This window comes from Ornithorhynchus anatinus, chromosome X5 (genome assembly GCF_004115215.2).
Source record: "Ornithorhynchus anatinus isolate Pmale09 chromosome X5, mOrnAna1.pri.v4, whole genome shotgun sequence".
Taxonomy (NCBI): Eukaryota; Metazoa; Chordata; class Mammalia; order Monotremata; family Ornithorhynchidae; genus Ornithorhynchus; species Ornithorhynchus anatinus.
In genome coordinates this window covers 30,925,808-30,949,551 of record NC_041753.1, presented here as the reverse complement: position 1 = coordinate 30,949,551, position 23,744 = coordinate 30,925,808, and the positions used below count along the sequence as shown (strand labels likewise).

At 45.3% G+C, this 23,744-nt stretch overlaps 1 protein-coding gene across 2 annotated transcripts in view; it reads right to left on the bottom strand.

The window, feature by feature from the left end:
- Positions 1-23,744, bottom strand: part of SNX24 (sorting nexin 24) — a 152,404-nt gene that overhangs the window by 50,276 nt on the left and 78,384 nt on the right. For both annotated transcript variants that reach the window (XM_029055245.1, XM_029055246.1), the window contains 2 exons: positions 22,047-22,130; positions 2,406-2,510 (listed from right to left, as the gene is read on the bottom strand). In XM_029055245.1, coding sequence (XP_028911078.1) covers positions 2,406-2,510; positions 22,047-22,130 — 189 coding nt within the window. The remainder of the gene's footprint in view (positions 1-2,405; positions 2,511-22,046; positions 22,131-23,744) is intronic.

The following is a 23,744-nucleotide window of genomic DNA, read 5'->3' as shown; positions in this document are numbered from 1 at the left end:
TGAGCGATCCTTCAGGGTGATTTGTGCAACACCTGATAGTGTATATTTTTTTTTTTGAGGCAGGGATATCTGGGAGAATGACAGACTAGTCCAGTTGTGATATAAAGGGACAGTGAACCATTTGGATGGAAAGAAACTGGCTGATATGGGAGTGTGGGAATCAGCAAGATTAATCAGTGGAATGAAAATGAGAATTGAAAGATGGTGAGGAGTCGAAGATCGCATCAGAACTAGGGGCTTCTGGGACAGGGACAATCGTGGTGATATCGACAGAGAAGGAAAAGTGAGGAGGAGTGGGTTTAGTCAAGTCCAAGTCCTACTCACAGTTGGGTCCCTCATACCAGCCCTCTACCACAGAACGGGAAACCTCTGAGTACTCAATTGTTGGGATTCTAGCGCCTACTGTGGCCACTTCAGTCACACATGCTCCCATAGGTGAATTTCATCATCAGTGACTTCTTTGAGAATGAAGGGCAACCATACAGGTCTGAATATAGAGCGATGCAGTATTGGAAGAGACGGCTATGTGCACGTGGGCAGCATTGGGCATGTGACGAGTACTACAGTGCAAGTTTTCCTCCATCCATGAGTGTTACTATTGAGCGCTGATTGTGTGCAGAACACTGTACTAAAGGGTTTGGGAGGTAGACTGTGATCCCCATATTAAGACTGTGAGTCCCATACGGGACAGGGACTGCATCCAACCAAATTTGCTTGTATCCACCCCAGTGCTTAGTATGGTGCCTGGCGCATTCATTCAATAGTATTTATTGAGCACTTACTATGTGCAGAGCACTGTACTAAGCGCTTGGAATGTACAATTCGGCAACAGATAGAGAAAATCCCTGCCCATTGAAGGGCTTACAGTCTAATCGGGGGAGACAGACAAAAACAATAGCAATAAATAGAATCAAGGGGATGTACATCTCATTAACAAAATAAATAGGGTAATAAAAATATATACAAATGAGCAGATGAGTACAGTGCTGAGGGGAGGGGAAGGGAGAGAGGGAGGAGCAGAGGGAAAGGGGGGGAAAGGGAGCTTAGCTGAGGGAGCAGAGGTAAAAGGGGAAGCTCAGTCTGGGAAGGCCTCTTGGAGGAGGTGAGCTCTCAGCAGGGCTTTGAAGAGGGAAAGAGAGTTAGTTTGGCAGAGGTGAAGAGGGAGGGCATTCCAGGACAGCGGGAGGATGTGGCCCAGGGGTCGACGGCAGGATAGGCGAGAACGGGGGATGGTGAGGAGTGGGCGGCAGAGGAGCGGAGCGTGCGGGGTGGGCAGTAGAAAGAGAAAAGGGAGGAGAGGTAGGAAGGGGTAAGGTGATGGAGAGCCTTGAAGCGTAGAGTGAGAAGTTTTTGTTTCGTGCAGAGGTTGATAGGCAACCACTGGAGGTTTTTAAGAAGGGGAGTGACATGCCCAGAGCGTTTCTGCAGGAAGGTGATCCGGGCAGCAGAATGAAGAATAGACTGGAGTGGGGAGAGACAGGAGGAAGGGAGATCAGAGAGAAGGCTGACACAGTAATCCAGCCGGGATATTATGAGAGCCTATATCAGTAAGATAGCCGTTTGGGTGGAGAGGAAAGGGAGGATCTTGGCGATATTATACAGGTGAGACCGGCAGGTCTTGGTGACGGATTGGATGTGTGGGGTGAATGAGAGGGCTTAACAAATACCACAAATTATTATTATTATTATTGTTACAATACAATAGAGTAGGTAGACACGATCTCTGCCCCCCAGAAGGTTACAATTGAGTGGGAGGAGTTTACAGTATAGTGGATTATAGGAGAACCTGGTCTATGTGATAAAAATATTCTGTTTTGTTTCGCATCCAAGGCCACAGGAGAGATGTAGTTTAGACAGGTAGACCTTAACATTAACTGAGCTTTGGGTGTCTGAGGAAACCAAGTTAATTCATTTCAAATACCTAAGACCCTGGGGCAAATATATTCACATATCCATCTCAAAACCCTCTGTCTCCCACCAAAAATATTCCCATCTATGACACACTTGTCTGAAAGTTCATACCATCAGTTTTCTACTACCCATGCCAATAGAGGGGAGAAGCTGTGTTCACAGTGCAAAATAACCAAAATAATATGAAAAGGATCCCATCTGGGTCATGGGGAAGGGAGAGGCACAATGCCATGAGGAAGGGAGTGGCACAACCTTGGAGCCTGTTTGGGTGATAGGGAGAGACCTCACTGGGTCATTGGAGCCTGGAAAATACCTCACATGCAGTCTGTGGGTGCCACAGTAGGGGAAAAAGATCAGGGGCAAGGAAGGTGTAGCTGGTGAGAACTTAATTAAACAGGGGGTAATCCAATAACAGACAATTGGGAGTTGATTCTGACAATTCTGTGTGTGAAGTGCTGCTTCCTCTTCCCACACAGCATCGAAGGACACCTTACCTGTAAATAAGCTTCCAAACCTTGGCGTCTTTGCTCCAGGACTTTGGGGACCCAGTTTCTAACATGTTTGGAAGGGATTTCTGGAGTTCTTAAGAATTTCTTGAGCTATGAAGACACACACAAAAACAAAAAACATAAAATAGCTATTAGTTTTAAATGTTGTTAAAAAAGGCCAAAGCCAAATATACTGATACACACACTTTCATCTCTAGTAAGAAAATAGTCAGATCTAAAGTTTGATATGAGCACTGAAATGTCATCCCCAAGCCCCTCCCCTGAGAAACCTATAAAATAAATGTATATTTTATTATTTCCTCTTCAAATCTCCAGGTACCAGTTCTTCTACCTCAAATGAAGCAGCATGGCCTAGTAGATAAAGCACAGGCCTCGGAGTCAAAAGGACCTGGGTTCTAATCCCGGCCCTGCCACTTGTATCCTGTGTGACCTGGGGCAAGTCACTTCACTTCTCTGGTCCTCAGTTGCCTCATCTGTAAAATGAGGATAAAGACTTTGAGCCCAATGTGGGACAGGGACTGTGTCCAACCCAATTACCTTGTATCTATCCCAGCACTTAAGTACAGTGCCAGGCACATAGTAAGCACTTAACAAATGCCACAGTTACTATTAAATGATCTTTAAGTGCATAATCCAACTGATTAAATTGTTTTTTTTTTCCCCAAGAGAATTCAAACTGCTGAAGTAGGATGACTTGAACATTCCAAAAGGCTGAAAGGTTCTCAAATTAGAAACGCAAAGGAGTTTTTGATGTTTCTAAAAAGAAGCTTGTTGTTTAGAACCCTTCCACACACATATTTTCAAAAGAAAAAGAAACAATAGCCCCTTCCCCGGAAGGGTACATGCTGACCTCTGGGAGCCAAATGCGGCAGATAGAGTCTCCAGTCTGGAATAGGGAGATTGAGACTGTGAGCCCCAAGTGGGACAGGGACTGCATCCAACCTGATTTGCTTGTGTCCACTCCAGTGCTTAGTACAGTGCCTGGCACATAGTAAGTGCTTAACAAATACCATAATAATTATTATTATTGTCTAAAACGTCAGATGAGCCTCAGACCTGAGAGTTTGGGACTGAGAGCCTGCGTGAAGGAATTGGTTATGGGCCTGGTTGGTTTGAGCAGTGCCACTTGCACTTTCTCATCCCAGCCAGTCACATTCCTAAATTCATTCATTCAATCGTATTTATTGAGTGCTTACTATGTGCACTGTACTAAGTGCTTGGGCACTGTACTAAGTGCTTGGCGAGGAGTGTAATGAATGAGTCAGTGCACAGAGGTGCAACACGTTGCATAGTGCACACAAAGGTTTACACGTTCAGTCAGTCAGTCTGTTGCATTTATTGAGCACTTACTTTGTGCAGAGCACTGTACTAAGTACTTGGGAGAGCACAACAATAAACAGACACGTTCCCTGCTCGCAACGAGCTTACAGTCTAGAGGGGGACCCATTGATTGCCGAAGTGACTACAGCATAGTGTCGACATTAGCTGCCCATATTAGCCAGCTCTTTTCCAGGATTCCTGCTGGGTCTGTCCATTTCACAGAATGGAATGTTCTAGGTGGTTCTCTGAGGAGAACTCTTCACCACTGATGGCGTAGCCCCAGCAGTCAGTTCAGGACTATGTCACAGATCTCTTGATTTCTAAAACAGTGCTCAATAAATACTGTTGATTGATTTCCAGAGATGTGCTCTGCCCACTGAACCGAGAATGCCACACTGCACCCAATAAAGGAATGACTTGTTTTAAGCAGAAGCTTTGTGAAGTTCATGAGAAAAGGAAGTAAGAGCCAAAACAGCACCAGGCACCACAAACTATCCACAACCATCATCACTCACTCACACACACACACACACACACACACACACACACACACACACACACAGTCTCCGCTAGACTGTAAGCTCATTGTGGGCAAGGGAATGTGTCTATTATATTGTTGTGCTGTACTCTCCCAAGCACTTAGTACAGTAGAGAAACAGCATGGCTTAGTGGAAATAGCCCAGGCTTGGGAGTCAGAGGTCGTGGGTTCTAATCCCGGCTCCGCTGCTTGTCAGCTATGTGACCTTGGGCAAGTCACTTCACTTCTCTGTGCCTCAGTTCCCTCATCTGTAAAATGGGAATCAAGACTGTAAGCCCCAAGTGGGACAACCTAATAACCTTGTATCTAACCCAGCGCTTAAAACAGTGCTTGGAACATACATTCCAAGCGCTTAGTACAGTGCTCTGCACATAGTAAGCGCTCAATAAATACTATTGAATGAATGAATGAATGAATAATAAGCGCTCAACAAATACCAACATTACTATTACTCTGAACACAGTAAGTGCTCAATAAATACAATTGATTGAATGATGACCGCACAACAAAGGGGTCTTACACTGGCCTTTTAGCCACACATGCACTCATGTGAATTCAACCACACATGCACTCTTATGTGAATTCTTCTTTGAGCATGGACATATGTGCACACTATTCCTTTTGGTTTACCAGAAGAGTTCTACAGTGACTAAGTGGGCAATGGTCAAGTTTTGACACATTTTCCTAAGTAGAGTTGACATAAGGAGAAACAGAGAAAAACCTACAGAAAATTGATCAGCACTGCTTGTTTGATGGAGTCAATTGAAGAGAAATAGCATATAATGATGATTAAAAAGATCTATCCAGTGCCCACATTTCAAAAGCTTTTTGGCAACCCTAAAATTCTTTGTTTATATGAAGATAATATCTATTCACCATTCCATAACAAATTTCAGAACACTAGAAGACTTAATACTAAGTAGAATGGTGTGTGTGTGGGGGGGCATTTTAATAGTAGGGGACATTAGACAGTCCTTCTGCCTTAATATCACACATCGAGTCAATATGGAGGGAAGAAAGAAAGATGCACACAAAATCGACTTCGACAAGATCTTCCATTGGGGTTTGAGAATTTACATTTTGTCTCTGAATTGGTTGAGAGGTCTCAAAGCTGTTAAGTCCCAAGGAGAAGCTTCAATTGTCCTACCCCAGCACCCCTAAACAGCAGATTGAAATCACAATTTCAAAAATAGCAAAACAACTTCATGGCCTCCTGTTTTCTGACCTCAAAGTTGCGGTATAAAAACAAATTTTTCCCTTCTTAATGTGTCAAGAGTGCTGAGAGAGCTATCATCCCAGCAGCTGGGATCCGTGACAGCCCTTGTAGGTGAGTAATGAATTGCTTTCGATGAAGAAAGACAAACCTGAAACAATATAAGTTTCCAGTAGGGCTCAGCTGCTCAGAAGATAAATATCCTACGGCTGCCACTTCAACCAATGATTAACAGTCCTGCCGGCCCTGTGGCCCTGTTATACAGTCCTCCCAATCCACCAGACAGCCAAAAGATATACGATACACACACACATGCCCACAGCTCCCCTCTCCCTGCTTTACCCCCCCGAACCCCAGGTCCCATTTTCTCAGGGCAACCACTCCCTTCCATACCTATATCTAGTCCACCTGGGCAGTATAAGGAGACAGGCTTCTCTCCTATGATGTGGGGGTTGTTTCTTGAAGAACCTTGTGTTACAGGAAAGTTGAGTTATAATAATCATTGATTCGATGGGAATTGATGGCTTAGAGGACAGAGAGTTTAAAGATAACCACCGGGATTGAAATTTTTCAACACAAATTCCTATATCATTGTGATCTCCAGTGTAGTGTGTAGAGGAAGGGCCTGGGAGTCCAAAGGTCATGGGTTCTAATTCCGGCTCTACCACTCGTCTTCTGTGTGACCTTGGGCAAGTCACTTCACTTCTCTGGGCCTCGGTTACCTCGTCTGTAAAATGGGGACTAAGACTGTAAACCACATGTGGGACAGGACTGAGTCCAACCCGATTTGCTTGTATCCAGCCCAGCACTTAGAACAGTGCTTGGCACATAGTAAGTGCTTAACAAATACCACAGTTATTATTACTATTACTAGCAGACTGCTTTACACTCTTTCCACCATGTTAAATATCGTAATATTGTGAAAACATGGAGAAGCCAAGAGTACTGTAAAGTACAGAAGCACGTGGCTGAGACAGAGGCTGTGAAGCAATGCTACATCACTTGTGGATTTTGTTAAACCCAGAACAGAATCCAACTGTGAGATGAATATTTCCTAATTCTCCCACTGTGTACTGAAAGCCCATGCTGCAGCAATCAATCAATGGTATTTACTGAGCATTTATGGTGTGAAAAGCACTGTATTAAGTGCTTGGCAGATTATAATATAACAGAGTTGGTAGACATGTTCTCTGCCCACAAGGAGCTTCCACTCTAGCAGAACAGGATGTGGTTGATTAGCCCTTGAAAAGCCAATATCCCTGCAGCCCTCCAACTCAGACATTTTGGTTCGACTTATCCCCATTCCAAAATTAAGGGCAGGAAATAATTCTTTGGAGATAGCTTCAATTTAGACTTCACTTAAGTCAAAATTCATTAGAACTTTGTTTATCCTAAATATGACAGAGAATAGTGTGTCATATTCAATTAGACTGGACACTGTACACACATTACTAGGACTTTTACACCAAAAACAAATCAATGGAATTGTATATTTCAAATCTGCACAATATTTAATATGGTCTGCACTGTGTGATAAACCAGCAGAAGATCTAAATGATGCTGACACAGCTTGAGATTATTTCTTGATCATTGTTTGTCTGAACATCTCAATTGGGAGAGCCATCTTTATTCAACCAAGACACTGTCATTATCAACTGATGTATATTGAGCATCCCCTGGATACATGGCAATGTACAGTGATCTGCACTATGCAAAGCACTTAGTACAGAGCTATGCACACAGCAGGAACTGCAAAAATTCCAAAGTAACTAACTAGGAATTGAGGCTGGTTCTATGAAAATGCTTTTCTGCTTCCTTTTTACTCTCCTAGTGGCCAAAGAGCTCAAGGCAAGAGCTGCGTGGAACAGATCAAGGGCACTGGATAAGTTAAACATTCTCTTGTGCTCCAGTTTTATATAGGATGGAAACCATTGTTCAAAAAATCTCCTAAACTCCTCTTGTTCCCACTGGGTTCTTAAGTTCCAGATTCTGATCCTAAGTGTTATGTGCAGTTTAAATTTATTCCCAAGTTTTCCTGGTTTCGGACTTTCCTGTGACATCTCCTCTCTGACTTCTCTGCCTCCAATCTCTCCCATCTCCTGTACATATGAATCAATCAATCAATTGTATTTATTGAGAGCTTACTGTGTGCAGTGCACTGTATTAAGTGCTTAGGAGAGTACCATATTCGCAGAGTTGCTGCCTGGGTCATTTTTCTAAACTGTTGTTTTGCCCATATCTTCTTACTCAAAAACCTCCAATGGTTACCCAAACCTCTCCGTGTTAAGCAGAAATTTCTGACCATTGCTTTTCAAGCACTCGATCAGCTCTCTCCCTTCAACTTATCCGCTCTCTTCTCCCACTACACCCGGTGAATATGCTTTCATCACTCTCAAACCAAGCTACTCAATCTTCATCATTCTCATCTCTCCCACTAACCCTATAACTCATACCATATCACCTCTCCCTTTATATTGGACAGACAGCCACTCTCCTCATTGTTAAAACCTTTCTGAAATCACATCTCTTCTGGGAGGTCTTGGCCAACTAATTTATCATCTCCCCAACCTATATCCCCCACCCTAAACTGCCATCTCAGGGCTTCCATGCCCCATAATCACTTGGGTACTCACACTTTACCCCATAGAGTGTCTGTAAATAGGAGGAGGAGGAGTACTTATTGAGAATCCACCTGGTACAGTGGGGTTCCCTGCTCACTACGAGCTTATACTCTAATGGGGAAACAAATATAAAAATCTTAACAGGAGGAGTCAAAATAAATGCCAGTGTACTATTAAATGTGGAGGATGGGTAAAAACAAGTTAATAAATGCTAGAGTTGGCTGATGGGTTGATTTGGCATAGGAGGCTGGGAAATTAATCAGCGAAGGCTTCTAGGAGGAGGTGGGCTTTCAGGAGGACATAGAATACAGGCAGAGCTGTGATCTGTAGGGGGGGGATGGAGTTACAAGCTGGGGGAACAGTGTGAGTGAGGGGATGGAGGTGGGAGAGTCAAGAATGAAGAAGAACTAGAATGGTGCTTGGGAGGAGTCGGTCAGTCAACTGTATTTATTGAGTGCTTACTGTATGCAGAGCACTGTACTTAGTACTTGGGAGAGTACAATATAAGAGACACATTCCATCCCCACAACGAGCTTACAGTTTAGAGAGGGAGACAGACAATAATATAAATAAATTCATTCATTCATTCAATAGTATTTATTGAGCGCTTACTATGTGCAGAGCACTGTACTAAGCGCTTGGGATGAACAAGTCGGCAACAGATAGAGACAGTCCCTGCCGTTTGACGGGCTTACAGTCTAATCGGGGGAGACGGACAGACAAGAACAATGGCACTAAACAGCGTCAAGGGGAAGAACATCTCGTAAAAACAATGGCAACTAAATAGAATCAAGGCGATGTACAATTCATTAACAAAATAAATAGGGTAACGAAAATATATACAGTTGAGCGGACGGGTACAGTGCTGTGGGGATGGGAAGGGAGAGGTGGAGGAGCAGAGGGAAAAGGGGAAAATGAGGCTTTAGCTGCGGAGAGGTAAAGGGGGGATGGCAGAGGGAGTAGAGGGGGAAGAGGAGCTCAGTCTGGGAAGGCCTCTTGGAGGAGGTGATTTTTAAGTAAGGTTTTGAAGAGGGAAAGAGAATCAGTTTGGCGGAGGTGAGGAGGGAGGGCGTTCCAGGACCGCGGGAGGACGTGACCCAGGGGTCGACGGCGGGATAGGCGAGACCGAGGGACGGCGAGGAGGTGGGCGGCAGAGGAGCGGAGCGTGCGGGGTGGGCGGTAGAAAGAGAGAAGGGAGGAGAGGTAGGAAGGGGCAAGGTGATGGAGAGCCTTGAAGCCTAGAGTGAGGAGTTTTTGTTTGGAGCGGAGGTCGATAGGCAACCACTGGAGTTGTTTAAGAAGGGGAGTGACATGCCCAGATCGTTTCTGCAGGAAGATGAGCTGGGCAGCGGAGTGAAGAATAGACCGGAGCGGGGCGAGAGAGGAGGAAGGGAGGTCAGAGAGAAGGCTGACACAGTAGTCTAGCCGGGATATAACGAGAGCCCGTAATAGTAAGGTAGCCGTTTGGGTGGAGAGGAAAGGGCGGATCTTGGCGATATTGTAGAGGTGAAACCGGCAGGTCTTGGTAACGGATAGGATGTGTGGGGTGAACGAGAGGGACGAGTCAAGGATGACACCGAGATTGCGGGCCTGCGGGATGGGAAGGATGGTCGTGCCATCCACGGTGATGGAGAAGTCTGGGAGCGGACCGGGCTTGGGAGGGAAGATGAGGAGCTCAGTCTTGCTCATGTTGAGTTTTAGGTGGCGGGCAGACATCCAGGTGGAGACGTCCCGGAGGCAGGAGGAGATGCGAGCCTGAAGGGAGGGGGAGAGGACAGGGGCGGAGATGTAGATCTGCGTGTCATCTGTGTAGAGATGGTAGTCAAAGCCGTGAGAGCGAATGAGTTCACCGAGGGAGTGAGTGTAAATGGAGAACAGAAGAGGGCCAAGAACTGACCCTTGAGGAACTCCAACAGTTAAAGGATGGGAGGGGGAGGAGGCTCCAGCGTAGGAGACCGAGAATGATCGGCCAGAGAGGTAAGAGGAGAACCAGGAGAGGACAGAGTCCGTGAAGCCAAGGTGAGATAAGGTACGGAGGAGGAGGGGATGGTCGACAGTGTCAAAGGCAGCAGAGAGGTCAAGGAGGATCAGAATGGAGTAGGAGCCATTGGATTTGGCAAGAAGGAGGTCATGGGTGACCTTAGAGAGAGCAGTCTCGGTAGAGTGGAGGGGACGGAAGCCAGATTGGAGGGGGTCTAGGAGAGAATGGGAGTTAAGGAATTCTAGGCATCGATTGTAGACGACTCGTTCTAAGATTTTGGAAAGGAAGGGTAGTAGGGAGATAGGACGATAACTGGAGGGGGAAGTGGGGTCAAGAGCGGGTTTTTTTAGGATGGGGGAGACGTGGGCGTGTTTGAAGGCAGAGGGGAAGGAGCCCTTGGAGATTGAGTGGTTAAAAATAGAAGTTAAGGAAGGGAGGAGGGCAGGGGCGATGGTTTTAAGAAGGTGAGAGGGAATGGGGTCCGAGGCGCAGGTGGAGGGGGTGGCACTTGCGAGGAGGGAGGAGATCTCCTCTGAGGATACTGCAGGGAAGGATGGGAAAGTAGGGGAGGGGGTTGTTGGGGGGGAGGGGAGAGGCGGAGGGGTGACTTTGGGGAGCTCAGACCTGATCGTGTTGATTTTCGTGAGGAAATAGGTGGCCAGATCATTAGGGGTGAGAGATGGGGGAGGGGGAGGAACAGGGGGCCTAAGGAGAGAGTTAAAGGTCCGGAACAATCGGCGGGGGTGACGGGCATGGGTGTCGATGAGGGAGGAGAAGAAGCTTTGCCTGGCGGAGGAGAGGGCAGAGTTAAGGCAGGAAAGGATAAATTTGAAGTGTGTGAGGTCGGCTTGGTGCTTGGACTTTCGCCAGCGGCGCTCAGCAGCTCGAGCATAGGAGCGTAGGAGGCGGACGGAGGAGGTGATCCAGGGCTGTGGGTTAGTGGCGCGAGAGCGGCGGAGGGAAAGGGGGGCGAGAGAGTCGAGATGAGTAGTGAGGGTGGAGTTGAGAGCGGAGACCTGATCGTCGAGAGTGGGAAGAGAGGACAGGGCGGCAAGGTGAGGAGAGATGCTATTGGAAAGACGGATGGGATCGAGAGAGCGGAGGTCTCTGTGGGGCAGTAGCGAAGATTTGCAGGGGGAGGGAGTGTGAGAGATGAGGCAGGTGAGAAGGTTATGGTCCGAGAGAGGGATTTCAGAGTTGGTGAGTGAGGAGATAGTGCAGTGGTAGGAGATGACAAGATCGAGGGTGTGACCGAGTCGGTGAGTGGGCGCGGTATGGTGGAGGAGGAGGTCGGCAGAGTCGAGGAGGGATAGCAGGCGGGCGGCAGAGGAGTCGTCGGGTACATCCGTATGGATGTTGAAGTCTCCAAGGATCAGAGTGGGCAGAGAGAAGGAGAGAAGGAAGGTGAGAAAGGGGTCAAGGTGGTTGAAGAAGTCGGAGGTGGGACCGGGAGGGCGGTAGATGACGGCGACAAGTAACTGGAGTGGGTGGTAGAGGCGAATGATATGGGCTTCGAAGGAGGGGAAGGAGAGGGAGGGGGGAGGAGGGATAGTGCGGAAGCGGCATCGGGGCGAGAGGAGGAAGCCGACGCCTCCTCCCTTACCGGTGAGTCTGGGGGAGTGGGAGAAGGAGAGGCCTCCGCTGGAGAGAGCGGCGGCGGAGACCGTGTCTTCGGGAGAGAGCCACGTTTCCGAAAGGGCGAGGAGGAGGAGAGAGCGGGAGAGGAAAAGGTCATGGATGAAAGGTAGCTTGCCTGTAACAGAGCGGGGGTTCCAGAGGCCACACTTGAAAGTAGCTGTGGGTGCAAGGGGAGGAGGGGGGGAGGGGCGGGGGGAGGGGAGGGTTTGGATGGGAAGGAGGTGGCGGGGCCCTGGATGAGGAGAGGGGGATGAGGGGTGGCGGTGGGACAAGAGGACTGGGATGGGGCGTGGGTGGGGAAGAGAGAAGGGGGGAGGGGGTGAAGAGGGGGTTAGGTGGGGGGAAGAGTAGGGGGAGGGGGAAGAGGGGTAGCGCTGGTAAAGTGGGGTTCTAGGGCGGGAGAGAGGAGGGGGGGAGGAGACAGAGGAGAGAGCGGGAAAGAGCTGAGCGAGAGAGGGGAAGGGGAAGGGGAAGGGGAGGATAGGAAAATTACAGATATGTGCATAAGTGCTGTGGGGCTGGGAGGGAGAATGTATAAAGGGAGTGAGTCAAGGCAATGCAGAAGGAAGTGGGAGAAGAGGAAAGGAGGGCTTATTCAGGGAAGGCCTCTTGGAGGAAGTGTGTCTTCAATACAGCTTTGAAGAGGGGGAGAGTAATTGTCAGATATGAAAAGGAAGGGCGTTCCAGGACAGCGGCAGGACATGGGCAAGAGGTCAGCAGTGAGATAGATGAGATCGAGGTACAGTGAGAAGGTTGGCATTAGAGGAGCGAAGTATATGGGCTGGGTTGAAGTAAGAGAGTAGTGAGGTGAGGTATCGAGGAGGGGGCAAGGCGATCGAGTGCTTTAAAGTCAATGATAAAGAGTTTCGGTTTGATCTGGAGGAGGATGGGCAACCATCGGAGGAGTGAGTTGAGTGCGAGTGTTGAGTGTAAGTTGGGGAAGAGCAGGGAAAGAAAACAGATAGGTAAGGTGGGCTGAGTTGGTGGAGAGGCTCGGAGTCAGTTGCGAGAAGTTTTTGCTTGTTGTGGAGAGACACTTGAGGCTAATGCAGGGTTTCGAAGAACAAAGAGATGTGTGGTGAGCGATTCTTTAAGAAGGTGATCTGTCAGCTGCATGTAGCATAGATTGGAGTGGGATGTAGCTAGAGGCTGGTAGACCAGCAAGGACGCTGATGCAATAGTCTAGTGGTGGCAAGACCAGAGCTTGTACCTTGTGGGTAGCAGTTTGGGTGGAGGAAAAGGGGAAGTATGCATAGCCCAATAGAAAGAGTATAGGACCTGGGAGTCAGAGAGCCGGGCTTCTAATCATGGCTGCAACTCTTGTCAGCTGTGTGACCTTGGATGAGTCGCCTAACTTCTCTTTGCCTCGGTTACCTCATCTGTAAAGTGGGGATTAAAACCTCCACCCTCTGATTTTGACTGGGAACCCCATGTGGGACAGGAACTGCATCCTACCCGATTATCACGTACCTACTCCAGTGCTTAGAACAGTGCTTGACACACAATAAGCACTTAATAAATACCAGAAAAAAGAGGGAGGTAGATTTGGGAGATATTGTGTAGGAAGAACTGATAGTATATGACAGTAGATTGAATGTGCGAGTTTTGAGGCAGTCAAGAGTAGAGGATGACAATGAGGTAACGGGCTTGGGGGAATGGAAAGCTGGTGTTTTTAGTGATTGAGATGGGAGAGTTAGGAAGGCCGAGGGAAAGATGAGTAGTTCTGTTTTAGACATGTTGAGTATGAGGTGCCAGCCGGACAGACAAGTAGAAATGTCCTTGGAGGCAAGAGTAGATATGGGATTGAAGGTCAGATGACAGGTGAGGGCTAGAGAGCTAGATTTGTAATTCATCCACATAGAGAGGATCACTGAAGCCATGGGAATCGATCTTCTCCCTAAGAGAGAGCATAGAATTAGAAGAGTTGGAGGCCCCAAATAGTCTCAGGGGACACCCATAGTATGAGGATGGGAGGCAGAGGAGGATCCAGTGAACAAAACCGAGAAGGAGCAGTCAGAGGTAGAAGAGGAACCAGGTTAGTTCTACATCAGCAAAACTGAGGTCTGATACTGTTTCAAAGAGCGGGGAGTGGTCAGTGGTGTTAAAAGGAGCTGAGAGGTCGAGGAGGACCAGGATGAAGTAGACCCCTTCAGACTTGGCTATAAGATGGCCATTGGTGACCTTAGAGAGAATGCGGTCTCAGTGGAGTAAAGAGGTTAAAAGCCAGATTGCAAGAAGAGAGGTGGTGGAGAAGAAATTCAGGCAGTTGGTATATACGACCCATTCAAGGAACTTGTTTGGAAATGGGAGGAGAGAAATGGGCCAAAAGCTAGAGGGGACTATGGGGTTGAGAGAGGGCTTTTTTTAGGACATCAGAGAGTTGAGCATACTTGAAGGCAGAATGGAAGAAGTGATTGGACAGTGAGAGCTTGAAAGTGGAAGTGAGAGAGAGGAATGGAGTAAGAACAAGTGATTTTGGAAAGTGAGAGGGAATGGGGTCAGAGGTTGGGGAGGGAGGTGGTGAGAGAATTGAGGGCTTCAGGAGACAGTTGAAGATTTGGAAAAATCAGTGGAGGTTGTGAAAGCCTGAGAGAGGAATAGTATACTCTATCATTTCCTCCTACCTAAAATGTATTTTAGTGTCGTCTTCCCTGCTAAATTGTAAACTCCTTGAGGGCAGGGATCATGTCTACTAAACTGGTCAACTGACTCGATACAAATCTCTAGCTACTCTTGCTCCTTTTTACTTGTGGATTTCCACCTACAGGCTGGAGCATAGTCATCCCATGCTCAGCTTGGGTTTTCATGCAATTTATAATAGAGGTGTTCCAGAATGCTCTGGACCTCCCCCCAGCCCTCCTTTCTCCCTCCATTCTCACAGTCACATGTCAATTCTAAGCACAAACATTGAATGCATGTGCCTCAAAGCAACATCCCAAGTGCTTAGTACAGTGGCTCTGCTCACAGTAGGTGGTCGATAAATTCTATTGATAGTTTGACACACTGCTGACTAAGCCTGGAGCCTCATGAGGCAGGCTTTCCAAACTCTGCTTCGTGGGTGGACCCAAATCTTTTCATTCCCTTTGAATTGTTTGTGTGAAAGTTAAATCAGGGTGCAAATCTGACAGCCACCCAGCTTCTCTGAAAATAGTTATAGAATGTATTAAGCCCTTACTGTGTGCCGAGCACTGTGCCAGGCACTGGGGTGGATACAAGATAATCAGATCGGACCCAATCCCTGTCTCATATAGAGCTCACAATTGAAGAGAGCAGAAACTAACTTTTTGGAACAAAGAGAAAGCAAATGATCACACTAGTTCCCACATTAGAACACTGTCACCAACCCACACATGCAATAGTTTATTCCCCACAAAACCGTTTGCTGTTGTGTGGGCTCAGCCGAGCAGAAAGGAATTTATTGTGTCTTAAGATTTAAACACATTTAACATCCCTTCATAATATAAAGAAGTTAGTAGTCAATGTTTCAGGATTTTAGAATCTGGTTGGGGAGGTTACTTTGGCCTAGTTATCTTAACTGTTGCATAACAATATTCGGTCTTAAAATAATTAGCTTAATGTTACAGTTGAGAAATTCCAGATACGGCATATGTATTAATCTCTTCCTCCAGATATGCTGAGCTATCAAAGTAGGGGGAAGGAAAGAATCTTAAAATGTTTAAGTCAATTTAAAACTCACTAGAAAGAGACTGATACCATACAGAAGAAAATATACAGTGTATGAGCAAAGGGAGTTTTTAAGCACAACTTTTTAAATAAAATTGACATCCACTGCAAGAGACATTTAAAGATAAAAATACAAACTCATATAACAAAAAACTAGATTTTAATAAAATGTAACCTAAGTGGTTTTTAAAACCAATAGCTTTGGTGACATCCTTGTAAATCATTTTAGGCAAAACAAAAAAAAAATCTATCAGCTTGCAAGAATGTCACCAACTCTTGCCTACACTTACCAATGATTAATTGATGATTGTAAGCCTCAGCAGCCCTGAAGTCAAAACCAGTGCTGTGGCTGTTGTAGCTTTTATTTTTACTACAGTTCTTAAATTCCCTACAGCCTGATTTCTTAAGGCCCAGCCTAATTTCCTTCATATCCTAGTCTGTGGGCTTGTTTGCATGGCTCTTATATGGGATATTTTGCAGGTAACTTCCAGTTAGCTACCTGCCTTTGTACTATAACATTTTTATCCAGGGTTTAGGTTATGGACAAAGATAATGCCCTTTAAAATACAGATGATACCAAATTTGGTGGGAAAGAGGGTATGATACTCCAGGTTGTGTTTTGAGAAAAACAGAAGGACTTTGACAAGATTATGTTGTTTTCTTAACCGTGGGGACTCTACACAGACGATGTATTGCATTATAATGGAGGAGCAGAGATTATATTTGAGGCAGCTCCAGACTGCTAAAACCCAAGACTCGATCCCTGTAAATCATTCAATTGTATTTATTGAGCACTTACTGTGTACAAAGCACTATACTAAGCACTGTACTAATTGCAACGATAAACAGACACATTCCCTGCCCACAACAAGCTTACAGTCTAGGGGAGGTGGGGGGACAGAATGCTATGTAAGCTCATTGTGGGCAAGGAATGTGTCTGTTTATTGTTATATTGTACTCTCCCAAGGACTTAGATGCTTTGCACCCAGTGAGCACTCAATAAATACGACTGACTGAATGAATGAATGAACATTTTTGTATGAAAAAAGATCCCATATACATCCAAATTCAGGCAAGAACTTGTATTGTACTCTTGCCAGCACTTAGTACAGTACTCTGCACACAGTAAGTGCTCAATAAATATGACTGATTGACTAAAAAGCCAGGTTGGGATGCATATATAGGCATATAGGAGGCAAGAACTTTGAAGTAATCTTTCCACTTTACCTCACATTGGTCAGGCTGCAGTCAATGCACTATGCTCCTGTTTAGGGCTCTCCATTGAACACAGTTGGACACGGTCCAGAAGAAAGAAAGAAAATAATCGCTAAAAGGCTGGGAAAGATACTTTGAAGAATGGGATTTATAATACCCAGAAAAAGAGAAGGCTCAGAGGAGTCTTAATTACCATCTCCAAGTATACAATCCATGATTCCGTCACTGATAGAGAAATTCACTTATGGGTTACATGGTTGATTGACAAGGCCAAAGTGGGATCCATGGTCTTAACCCAAAATTCCAAAAGGCTACAGGACCTGTCAAATGACAGGTTCAGTGTCAGGTGAAGTACCCTGAGAGGGCCAGCTAAGTGGGACTTCGAGTGAGGAGCGACAAAAGGGTCAGGGTGAAACCGGGTCACAGTGATCCTGGGTCTGCCGGCCCCTCTACAGACCCAGAGCTGGGTCCACACATTCCACTGCTTTGAGGCTGGACCAAAAGAGGCTCCTCCACCTTACACCAACTCATTCCTCCCGACGCCAATCAAATCACACCATCCCCTTGGCCACCTCTCAGTGGGGTGCCCCACGTTGCTAGGCTGAGAGCCCCCTTCCCCTCCCCACCCCCAACTCACAGCGTGATATGATAATGGATCACCTGATATGATAATGGATCACCTCTGTCCCACTGCCACCTTTGAGAAGGTTGGCAGCATGGCCATCTTGGGATAGAAGCAGAGGGGTCTAGTGGATAGAGTACGGGCCTGGGAGTCAGAAGGATCTGGGTTCTAACCCTGGCTCCACCACTTGTCTGCTGTGTGACCTTGGGCAAGTCACTTAATTTCTCTGTGCCTCAGTTCCCTCATCTGTAAAATGGGGATTAGGACTGTGAGGCCTATGTGGGACAGGGACTGTGTCCAGCCTGATTAGCTTGAATCTACCCCAGCGCTTAGAACAGTTCCTGGCACATAGTAAGTGCTTAACAAATACCACAATTATTATTATTACTATTATTATTATTATGGTCTTGGGCAGCTGCCATCTTTAGAAGAATCCAGGTGGCTCTCTGAGGCGACAGCTTACTTTGCTTACCATCCGAAATTAGTCCTTCCCAGCCCCCTTGTTGAGCAGGAAGTGACCTGCTGTTCCTCCCCAGAGCTCTGCTGCTCCTTGGAGAAGAGGGGAGGGAGGGAAGCACAGAAGAATGGATACTGATTGGTCCAACTCCTGACACCTACAAAAGAGCTTTTGCTATCCACTCATCATCCTTACTGCCTTAATCTAGAAGATAAATAGTAGATGAACACAAGTAGCCAACGAGATGAAAAGATATTATATGAATGATGGTGGGCAGCTGTTCTCTGTTTTTGTTGTGGGCAGAACAGGAGGAATATGATTAAACTGCCGTAGAAGTGATTAAAGTTGGGCAGAACTTCTCAAGGGCTGTGAGATATTAACATGCACCTCAAAGGGCAGTTACAGTGTCTCACTTGCCAAAGATTTTAAAGAAAAGCAGAACAGCTATAACTCTGAGATGATTTGAATATATTTCATACTACAGGGCTGAAGTAGACACCTTCTTTAGGTCTCTTCCAATCAAATTTCCAGTCCAAATTCAAAGAAACTGCCAAATAGTTCATTTTGAACCTAGGTGTACAGGCATCAGTTTGGAAAAGAGAAATTCTTAGTTCAGTCTAGCCTCCTTTTTCCATAGACAGAGGGGGACATTGAGGATACAGATAACTACAACTGGCAATCTGAAAAACCCATTTTTGCTAATGATTTTGATCCAGCGTTGTTCATGTTATAGTGGGTTTTGCCTGGGGTTTTATTGCTGCCATCCAGGGGCAGAACTCAGCCATCGTCTAGGTGTTGCACATAATGCATACCCTGATTTGCATACACTCACAAAGGTCTCTGGGTAAGAAGATTAAAAGAAACCCTGAACTAGATGATGGAAAGAGGTCATCCAAAGAGAACTAAAAGTGGCTAAAGGGTCCCCTTGGAAAGACAGAGAATCCGAGCAACTAAGGGAATGTGTTTGTTTACTGTTGTATTGTACTCTCCCAAGTAAAGTACAGTGCTACGCACACAGTAAGCACTCAATAAATATGATTAAATGAATGAATGAATGGCTGGGGTTGGTTGTATAAGGTCCCTGTTCCAGCCCTGTTAGAGGGTTGATTACCAATCAATGGTATTTATTGAGCACTTACTGTGTGCAGAACACTGTAGTAAGCACTTGGGAGACTACAATACAACAGAGTACAATACAACATTCCCTGCCCACTAGGAGCTTACTGTCTTGAGGGGGAGAGGGGTATTAAAATAAATTACAGATATGCACCTAAGTGCTGTGGGACTGAGGGTAAGGTAAATATCAAGTACTTACAGAGTACAGATCCAAGTGCATAGGCAATGCAGATTGAAGTATGTAGATGATGCAGAAGGGAGGAGGGTAGGGGAAATGAGGGCTTAATTGTGAAAAGCTTCTTAGAGGAGATGGGATTTTAGTAAGGCTTTGAAGGTAAGGAGAGCAGTGGCCTGTTGGATAGGTAGGGGGAGGGAGTTCCAGGCCAGAGGCAGGAAGTGGGCGAGGGGTCGGCGGCGAGGTAGATGAGATTGAGGTACACTGAGTAGATTGGAGTTAGAGGAGAAAGGTGACCATGCTGAGTCATGGTGGAAAACTGAGCAGGTTGCTCACTTTAGGATGGCAAGCCACCTGCCTCAGAGAAGTACACCTGTATAAAAGGGATTCAAAGAAACCCTGAACAAGATGGGGGAAAGAGGTCATCCCAAGAGACCTAAAAGTTGCTTAAAGGGTCCCATTGGAAAGTTGGAGCATCCGAGTGACTGGCTGGGGTTGGTTGTGGCTTAGTGGATAGAGCACGGGCCTGGGAGTCAGAAGGACTTGGGTTCTAATCCCAGCTCTGCCACTAGTCTGTTGTGTGACCTTGGGCAAGCCACTTCACTTCTCTGTGACTCAGTCACCTCATCTGTAAAATGAGGATAAGAGTGTGAATGTGAGGGACTTGTTCCACCCTGATGTTAAAGAAAAGTGATCTGGGCAGGCGAATGAATTATTTAGGAGAGGTGAGACTGAGGCAGGGAGATCTGCAAGAAGGCTAATGCAGTAGCCAAATCCAGATATGGAAAGTACCTGGACCAGCATGGTGGCAATTTGGATAGAGAGGAAGGGGCAGATTCTGGAGATGCTGTGGAGGCAGAACTGTTGGGATTTGGTGACAGACTGAATGTGGTAGTTGACTGTAAGCTTGTTGTGGGCAAGGAATGTATGTGTTATATTGTACTTTTCCAAGTGCTTAGTACACTACCCTGCTCACAATAAGCACTCAATAAATATGATTGATTCATCGATCGATTGAAAGAAAGATGAGTCACGGATAGCGCCAAGATTATGGGCTTGAATGATGAGGAGATCGGTGATGGTATCAACTGTGATGGTAAAGTTAGGTGAAGGAGAAAATTTGAGAGGGTAGTTGAGGAGTTCACACTTGGGAAATGTTGAGCTTGAGATGTCAGCTGGACATCCATGTAGAGACGTCCTGGAGGCTGGAGGAGGTGAAAAATTGCAGAGAAGGAGAGAGGCTGGGGCTAGTGAGTAGATGTGAGAGTCAACCACATAAAGGTGGTAGTTGAAGGTGTGAGGGTGGATAAACTCCCTAAGGGATTGAGTGTAGATTAGAGACAGAAGAGGATCTAGAACTAAGCCACAAGGGTCACCCACAATTAGGGAGTGGGAGGCAGAAAGAGATGGTAAAAGAGACTGAGAAGTATCAGCCAGAGGCGTAGCAGGAGAATCCAGAGGACTGTGTCAGAAAAAGACAATGACAATACAGTGTTTTCAGAAAAAAAGGCATTATCCACAGGGTCAAAGACAGCCAAAAGGTCAAGGAGGATTAGGATCAAAAGGAATCCAAAAGATCTGGATCCAAAAGATCATTGGTGACCTTGGAGAGAGCGATCTTCTGATGGTTTAAAAAAATAATTTTAGAAGAGGTTGTGGGGAGAGGAGCGGCAGTGGGATGGAGTTTGGGATCTGGAGTGGGGAGGAAAACTGCTTCAACAGAGGAAAAGAACAGGAAAAGAACAACATAGGGGAAGAGGAGGTAGGGAGAGAAATGATTTCAATCAAACAATGGTATTTATTGAGCATTTACCGTGTGCAGAGCACTCTATAAGCACTCGGGAGAGTACAATATAACCGAATTGGTAGACAATTTATCTTCCTACAACAAACTTACAGTCTAGAGGGGGGATTTACAAGCTATGATTGGATGTAACTTGATGGTTGGATCTTATGGATTCTGGCAAATATATGACGTACCTCTGGATTTACATATCATGAGGTGGCCCTAACCTGTGATACGCTGGAATTTTTGTGGCTTTTTTTCCATGTGGGTTCATGCTCAAGCTCAGGGGAGTTATAACATATACCCATTGTCTTGATGGGCCACTGGTTTATTTCATTATGGCATTGTCCAGGAAGAATTGTTGACCCTTTGCACAGGAGGTCCACAGCTTAGGCCTCTGAGAGCTTTGATGCCTGGTCTATAGCACATCTTAAACAATGTTCAAATGATGAACCCATTTACTGTGGCAACTGCCCATTTTCATTGCTTCCCTCTTTTCTTCCATATACCATGGATCCTCTCCTGCAGATTTTTTTTTTTTATTTTCATCAAAAGCCTTTTATAGGAATGGCTCCTAAAACTGGAAATCTGGATTTCCTGATGGCATAATAATGATGACAATGATGATGATGGTACTTGTTAAGTGCTTACTATGTGTCAAGCACTGTTCTAAGCACTGGGGTAGATACAAGGTAGTCAGGTTGGACACAGTCCCTGTCCCACATGTGGTTCATAGTCTTAGTCCCCATTTTACAGATGAGGTAACTGAGACACAGAAGTTAAGTGATTTGCCCAAGGTCACACAGCAGACAAGTGGCATCTCTACAAACAGCAAGAGAGCAACATTTAAAAAGACATAGTTTCCTCCCCTCAGTTTTCGTTTTAGGCTGATTTCATTTACTTATGTTTAAAAAGCTCTGAGCAGTGAAAGAAAACTGGGTGTCCAAAGAAACTTCTCATTATTTAGTATCTTTTTGTTTACAAAGCAACCAACTTGTATCGTGGTCAAAATATTCCAGCTGATGTTTAAAAGCACTTTTAAAAACACAAAACAAAAAGATAAGCCTGACGATATTACAGAGAAAACCCTCTCCATGGGCAAGGTGACAAAACATTGAATAAATTGCTGGTTTTAGATGTTTAGATGCTGGTTTAGATGGATGTTACAATGCTATACCAAATGTCATTACTTGTTAATTCCCCAAAAAGAAATGGAGCAGCATCTTAAAGATACCACAGTTAAATGAAAGGAGCAGTTACCTTTTTATGCAGAGCATGAAACTCACTATACCTCTTTTCCACAAAATGTTTTCTTCCACTCATGAGCACTTCTATTTTGAAGACCTGAAAAAAAAAGAGATGAAATGTTCTGTTATTCATTTTCAACAAGCCCATCTCAAAGCAATTAAAGCTTATGCATATTAAAATTATACTGTATCACAGGACCAGCCTCTCAAAATTCTTTCCAATTTTTAATTTGATAAACCAGAAAGGGTATAGCCTATACGGACTCATCCTGCACGGTACTTCTGAGTAACAACTAGTAAATCTCACATACTTTCAGTGTGTTTCTAGTGAAAGAAGAAGCATGTCTTGTTCGGGATAATAACGTAAACTGTACATTTTAGGTTAATTTCTTCCCAACCTGCATATTCATCTCTAGTGTCAGCTGGGCATATTCTGCTCTTTGTAATACACACAAAAATGTGGGAAAGGCTCATTTTCCTTGTATGATACGAATGACAGTTTATGCTGCTGCTTCCAGAAGGTTGAAAGGCCAGATGAAGAGGCTCTCTGGATGCATTAATTAGTAGCCACTAACATGACATTTTCTTGATTCGAAGGTCATGGGGTCAGAGCTAGGGGCAAGGACTGAGGGATACTGTGAAGTGTTCATGAAAACACAATTCAGAAAGAAAAAAAAATGATCACCAGGACAGACCAGAAAGGTGAGGCATTTTGCTATCTCCAACTATTCTTACCTGATGAGAACTATATCCTTGGGAATGAAGTTTTCACGATTATTAGAATTTAGAATGAACCTAAGGTTCCACACTACTTTAAACTTGGATAAGGTTGGTTTAGAAAGTAATTGCAGCTTAGGAAATCACACTTTTATTACAATAAATAAATAAATAAATCATAGAATTCTCCAGATCGGAAACAAAAAAGTTAAGCAAGCCCTGTTACGGCAGACTTCACCAGCTCCCTGTACACCTTTCCCACCCATCCACAGAGTTTTAATACTAGCATTCATCTGAAAAACCAACCTAAAAATAGTTGCTAGGCACACATCTCCAAATCCCAAGTGCAGTTTCAAGGAAAATTACTCTGAAAAGTAACCATTCCTTTTCAAAACAGAAGAAAATGTTTTGCGAAAAACAAACATGAAAACCACATAATTATGTTGGAGAGTGGTTGACAAAATGGAGACTTTCTTTTTTCATTCTTAAGTTTCAGATTAAAATCGGGAGTCTGGTTGCAACAAAAGCAGTTACCTTCTGACAGCTGCATCCCAACTACGTGAAATGAACAAATTTGGGGCCTGTGTTCAGGCACTAGTAGCTTCATCACTGAAACAACCATCTTAATTGGCATGTTTGTTATTGAAGCCTTCGAAGGGGAGTGCTGGGGCTGAAGAATCACAGAGGTTATGGATTCTGTGTCCACCCCACTGAGTCAACAGCAGTCCAGGGAGGAGAAATATCAGAAGCAGTCTCATTGGCATGTCATTACTGCCACTAAACAAGTAATTCCAGGTTATCATTCACGGTAACTTTTTATAAGGACAAAAGCCTCTAAAGGAAAAGTGTGCATATCTGCTTCTCCATGGAGGTTCTTGTCTTTGGAATAATTGAATCCGGTCTGCTCAATGAAGCAGAGGCTATTTCCTCCTGACCAGTAAATCTTAACTTTAACTTTCGCATCAAGTTTGCTACAAACAGCACTATCCACAAG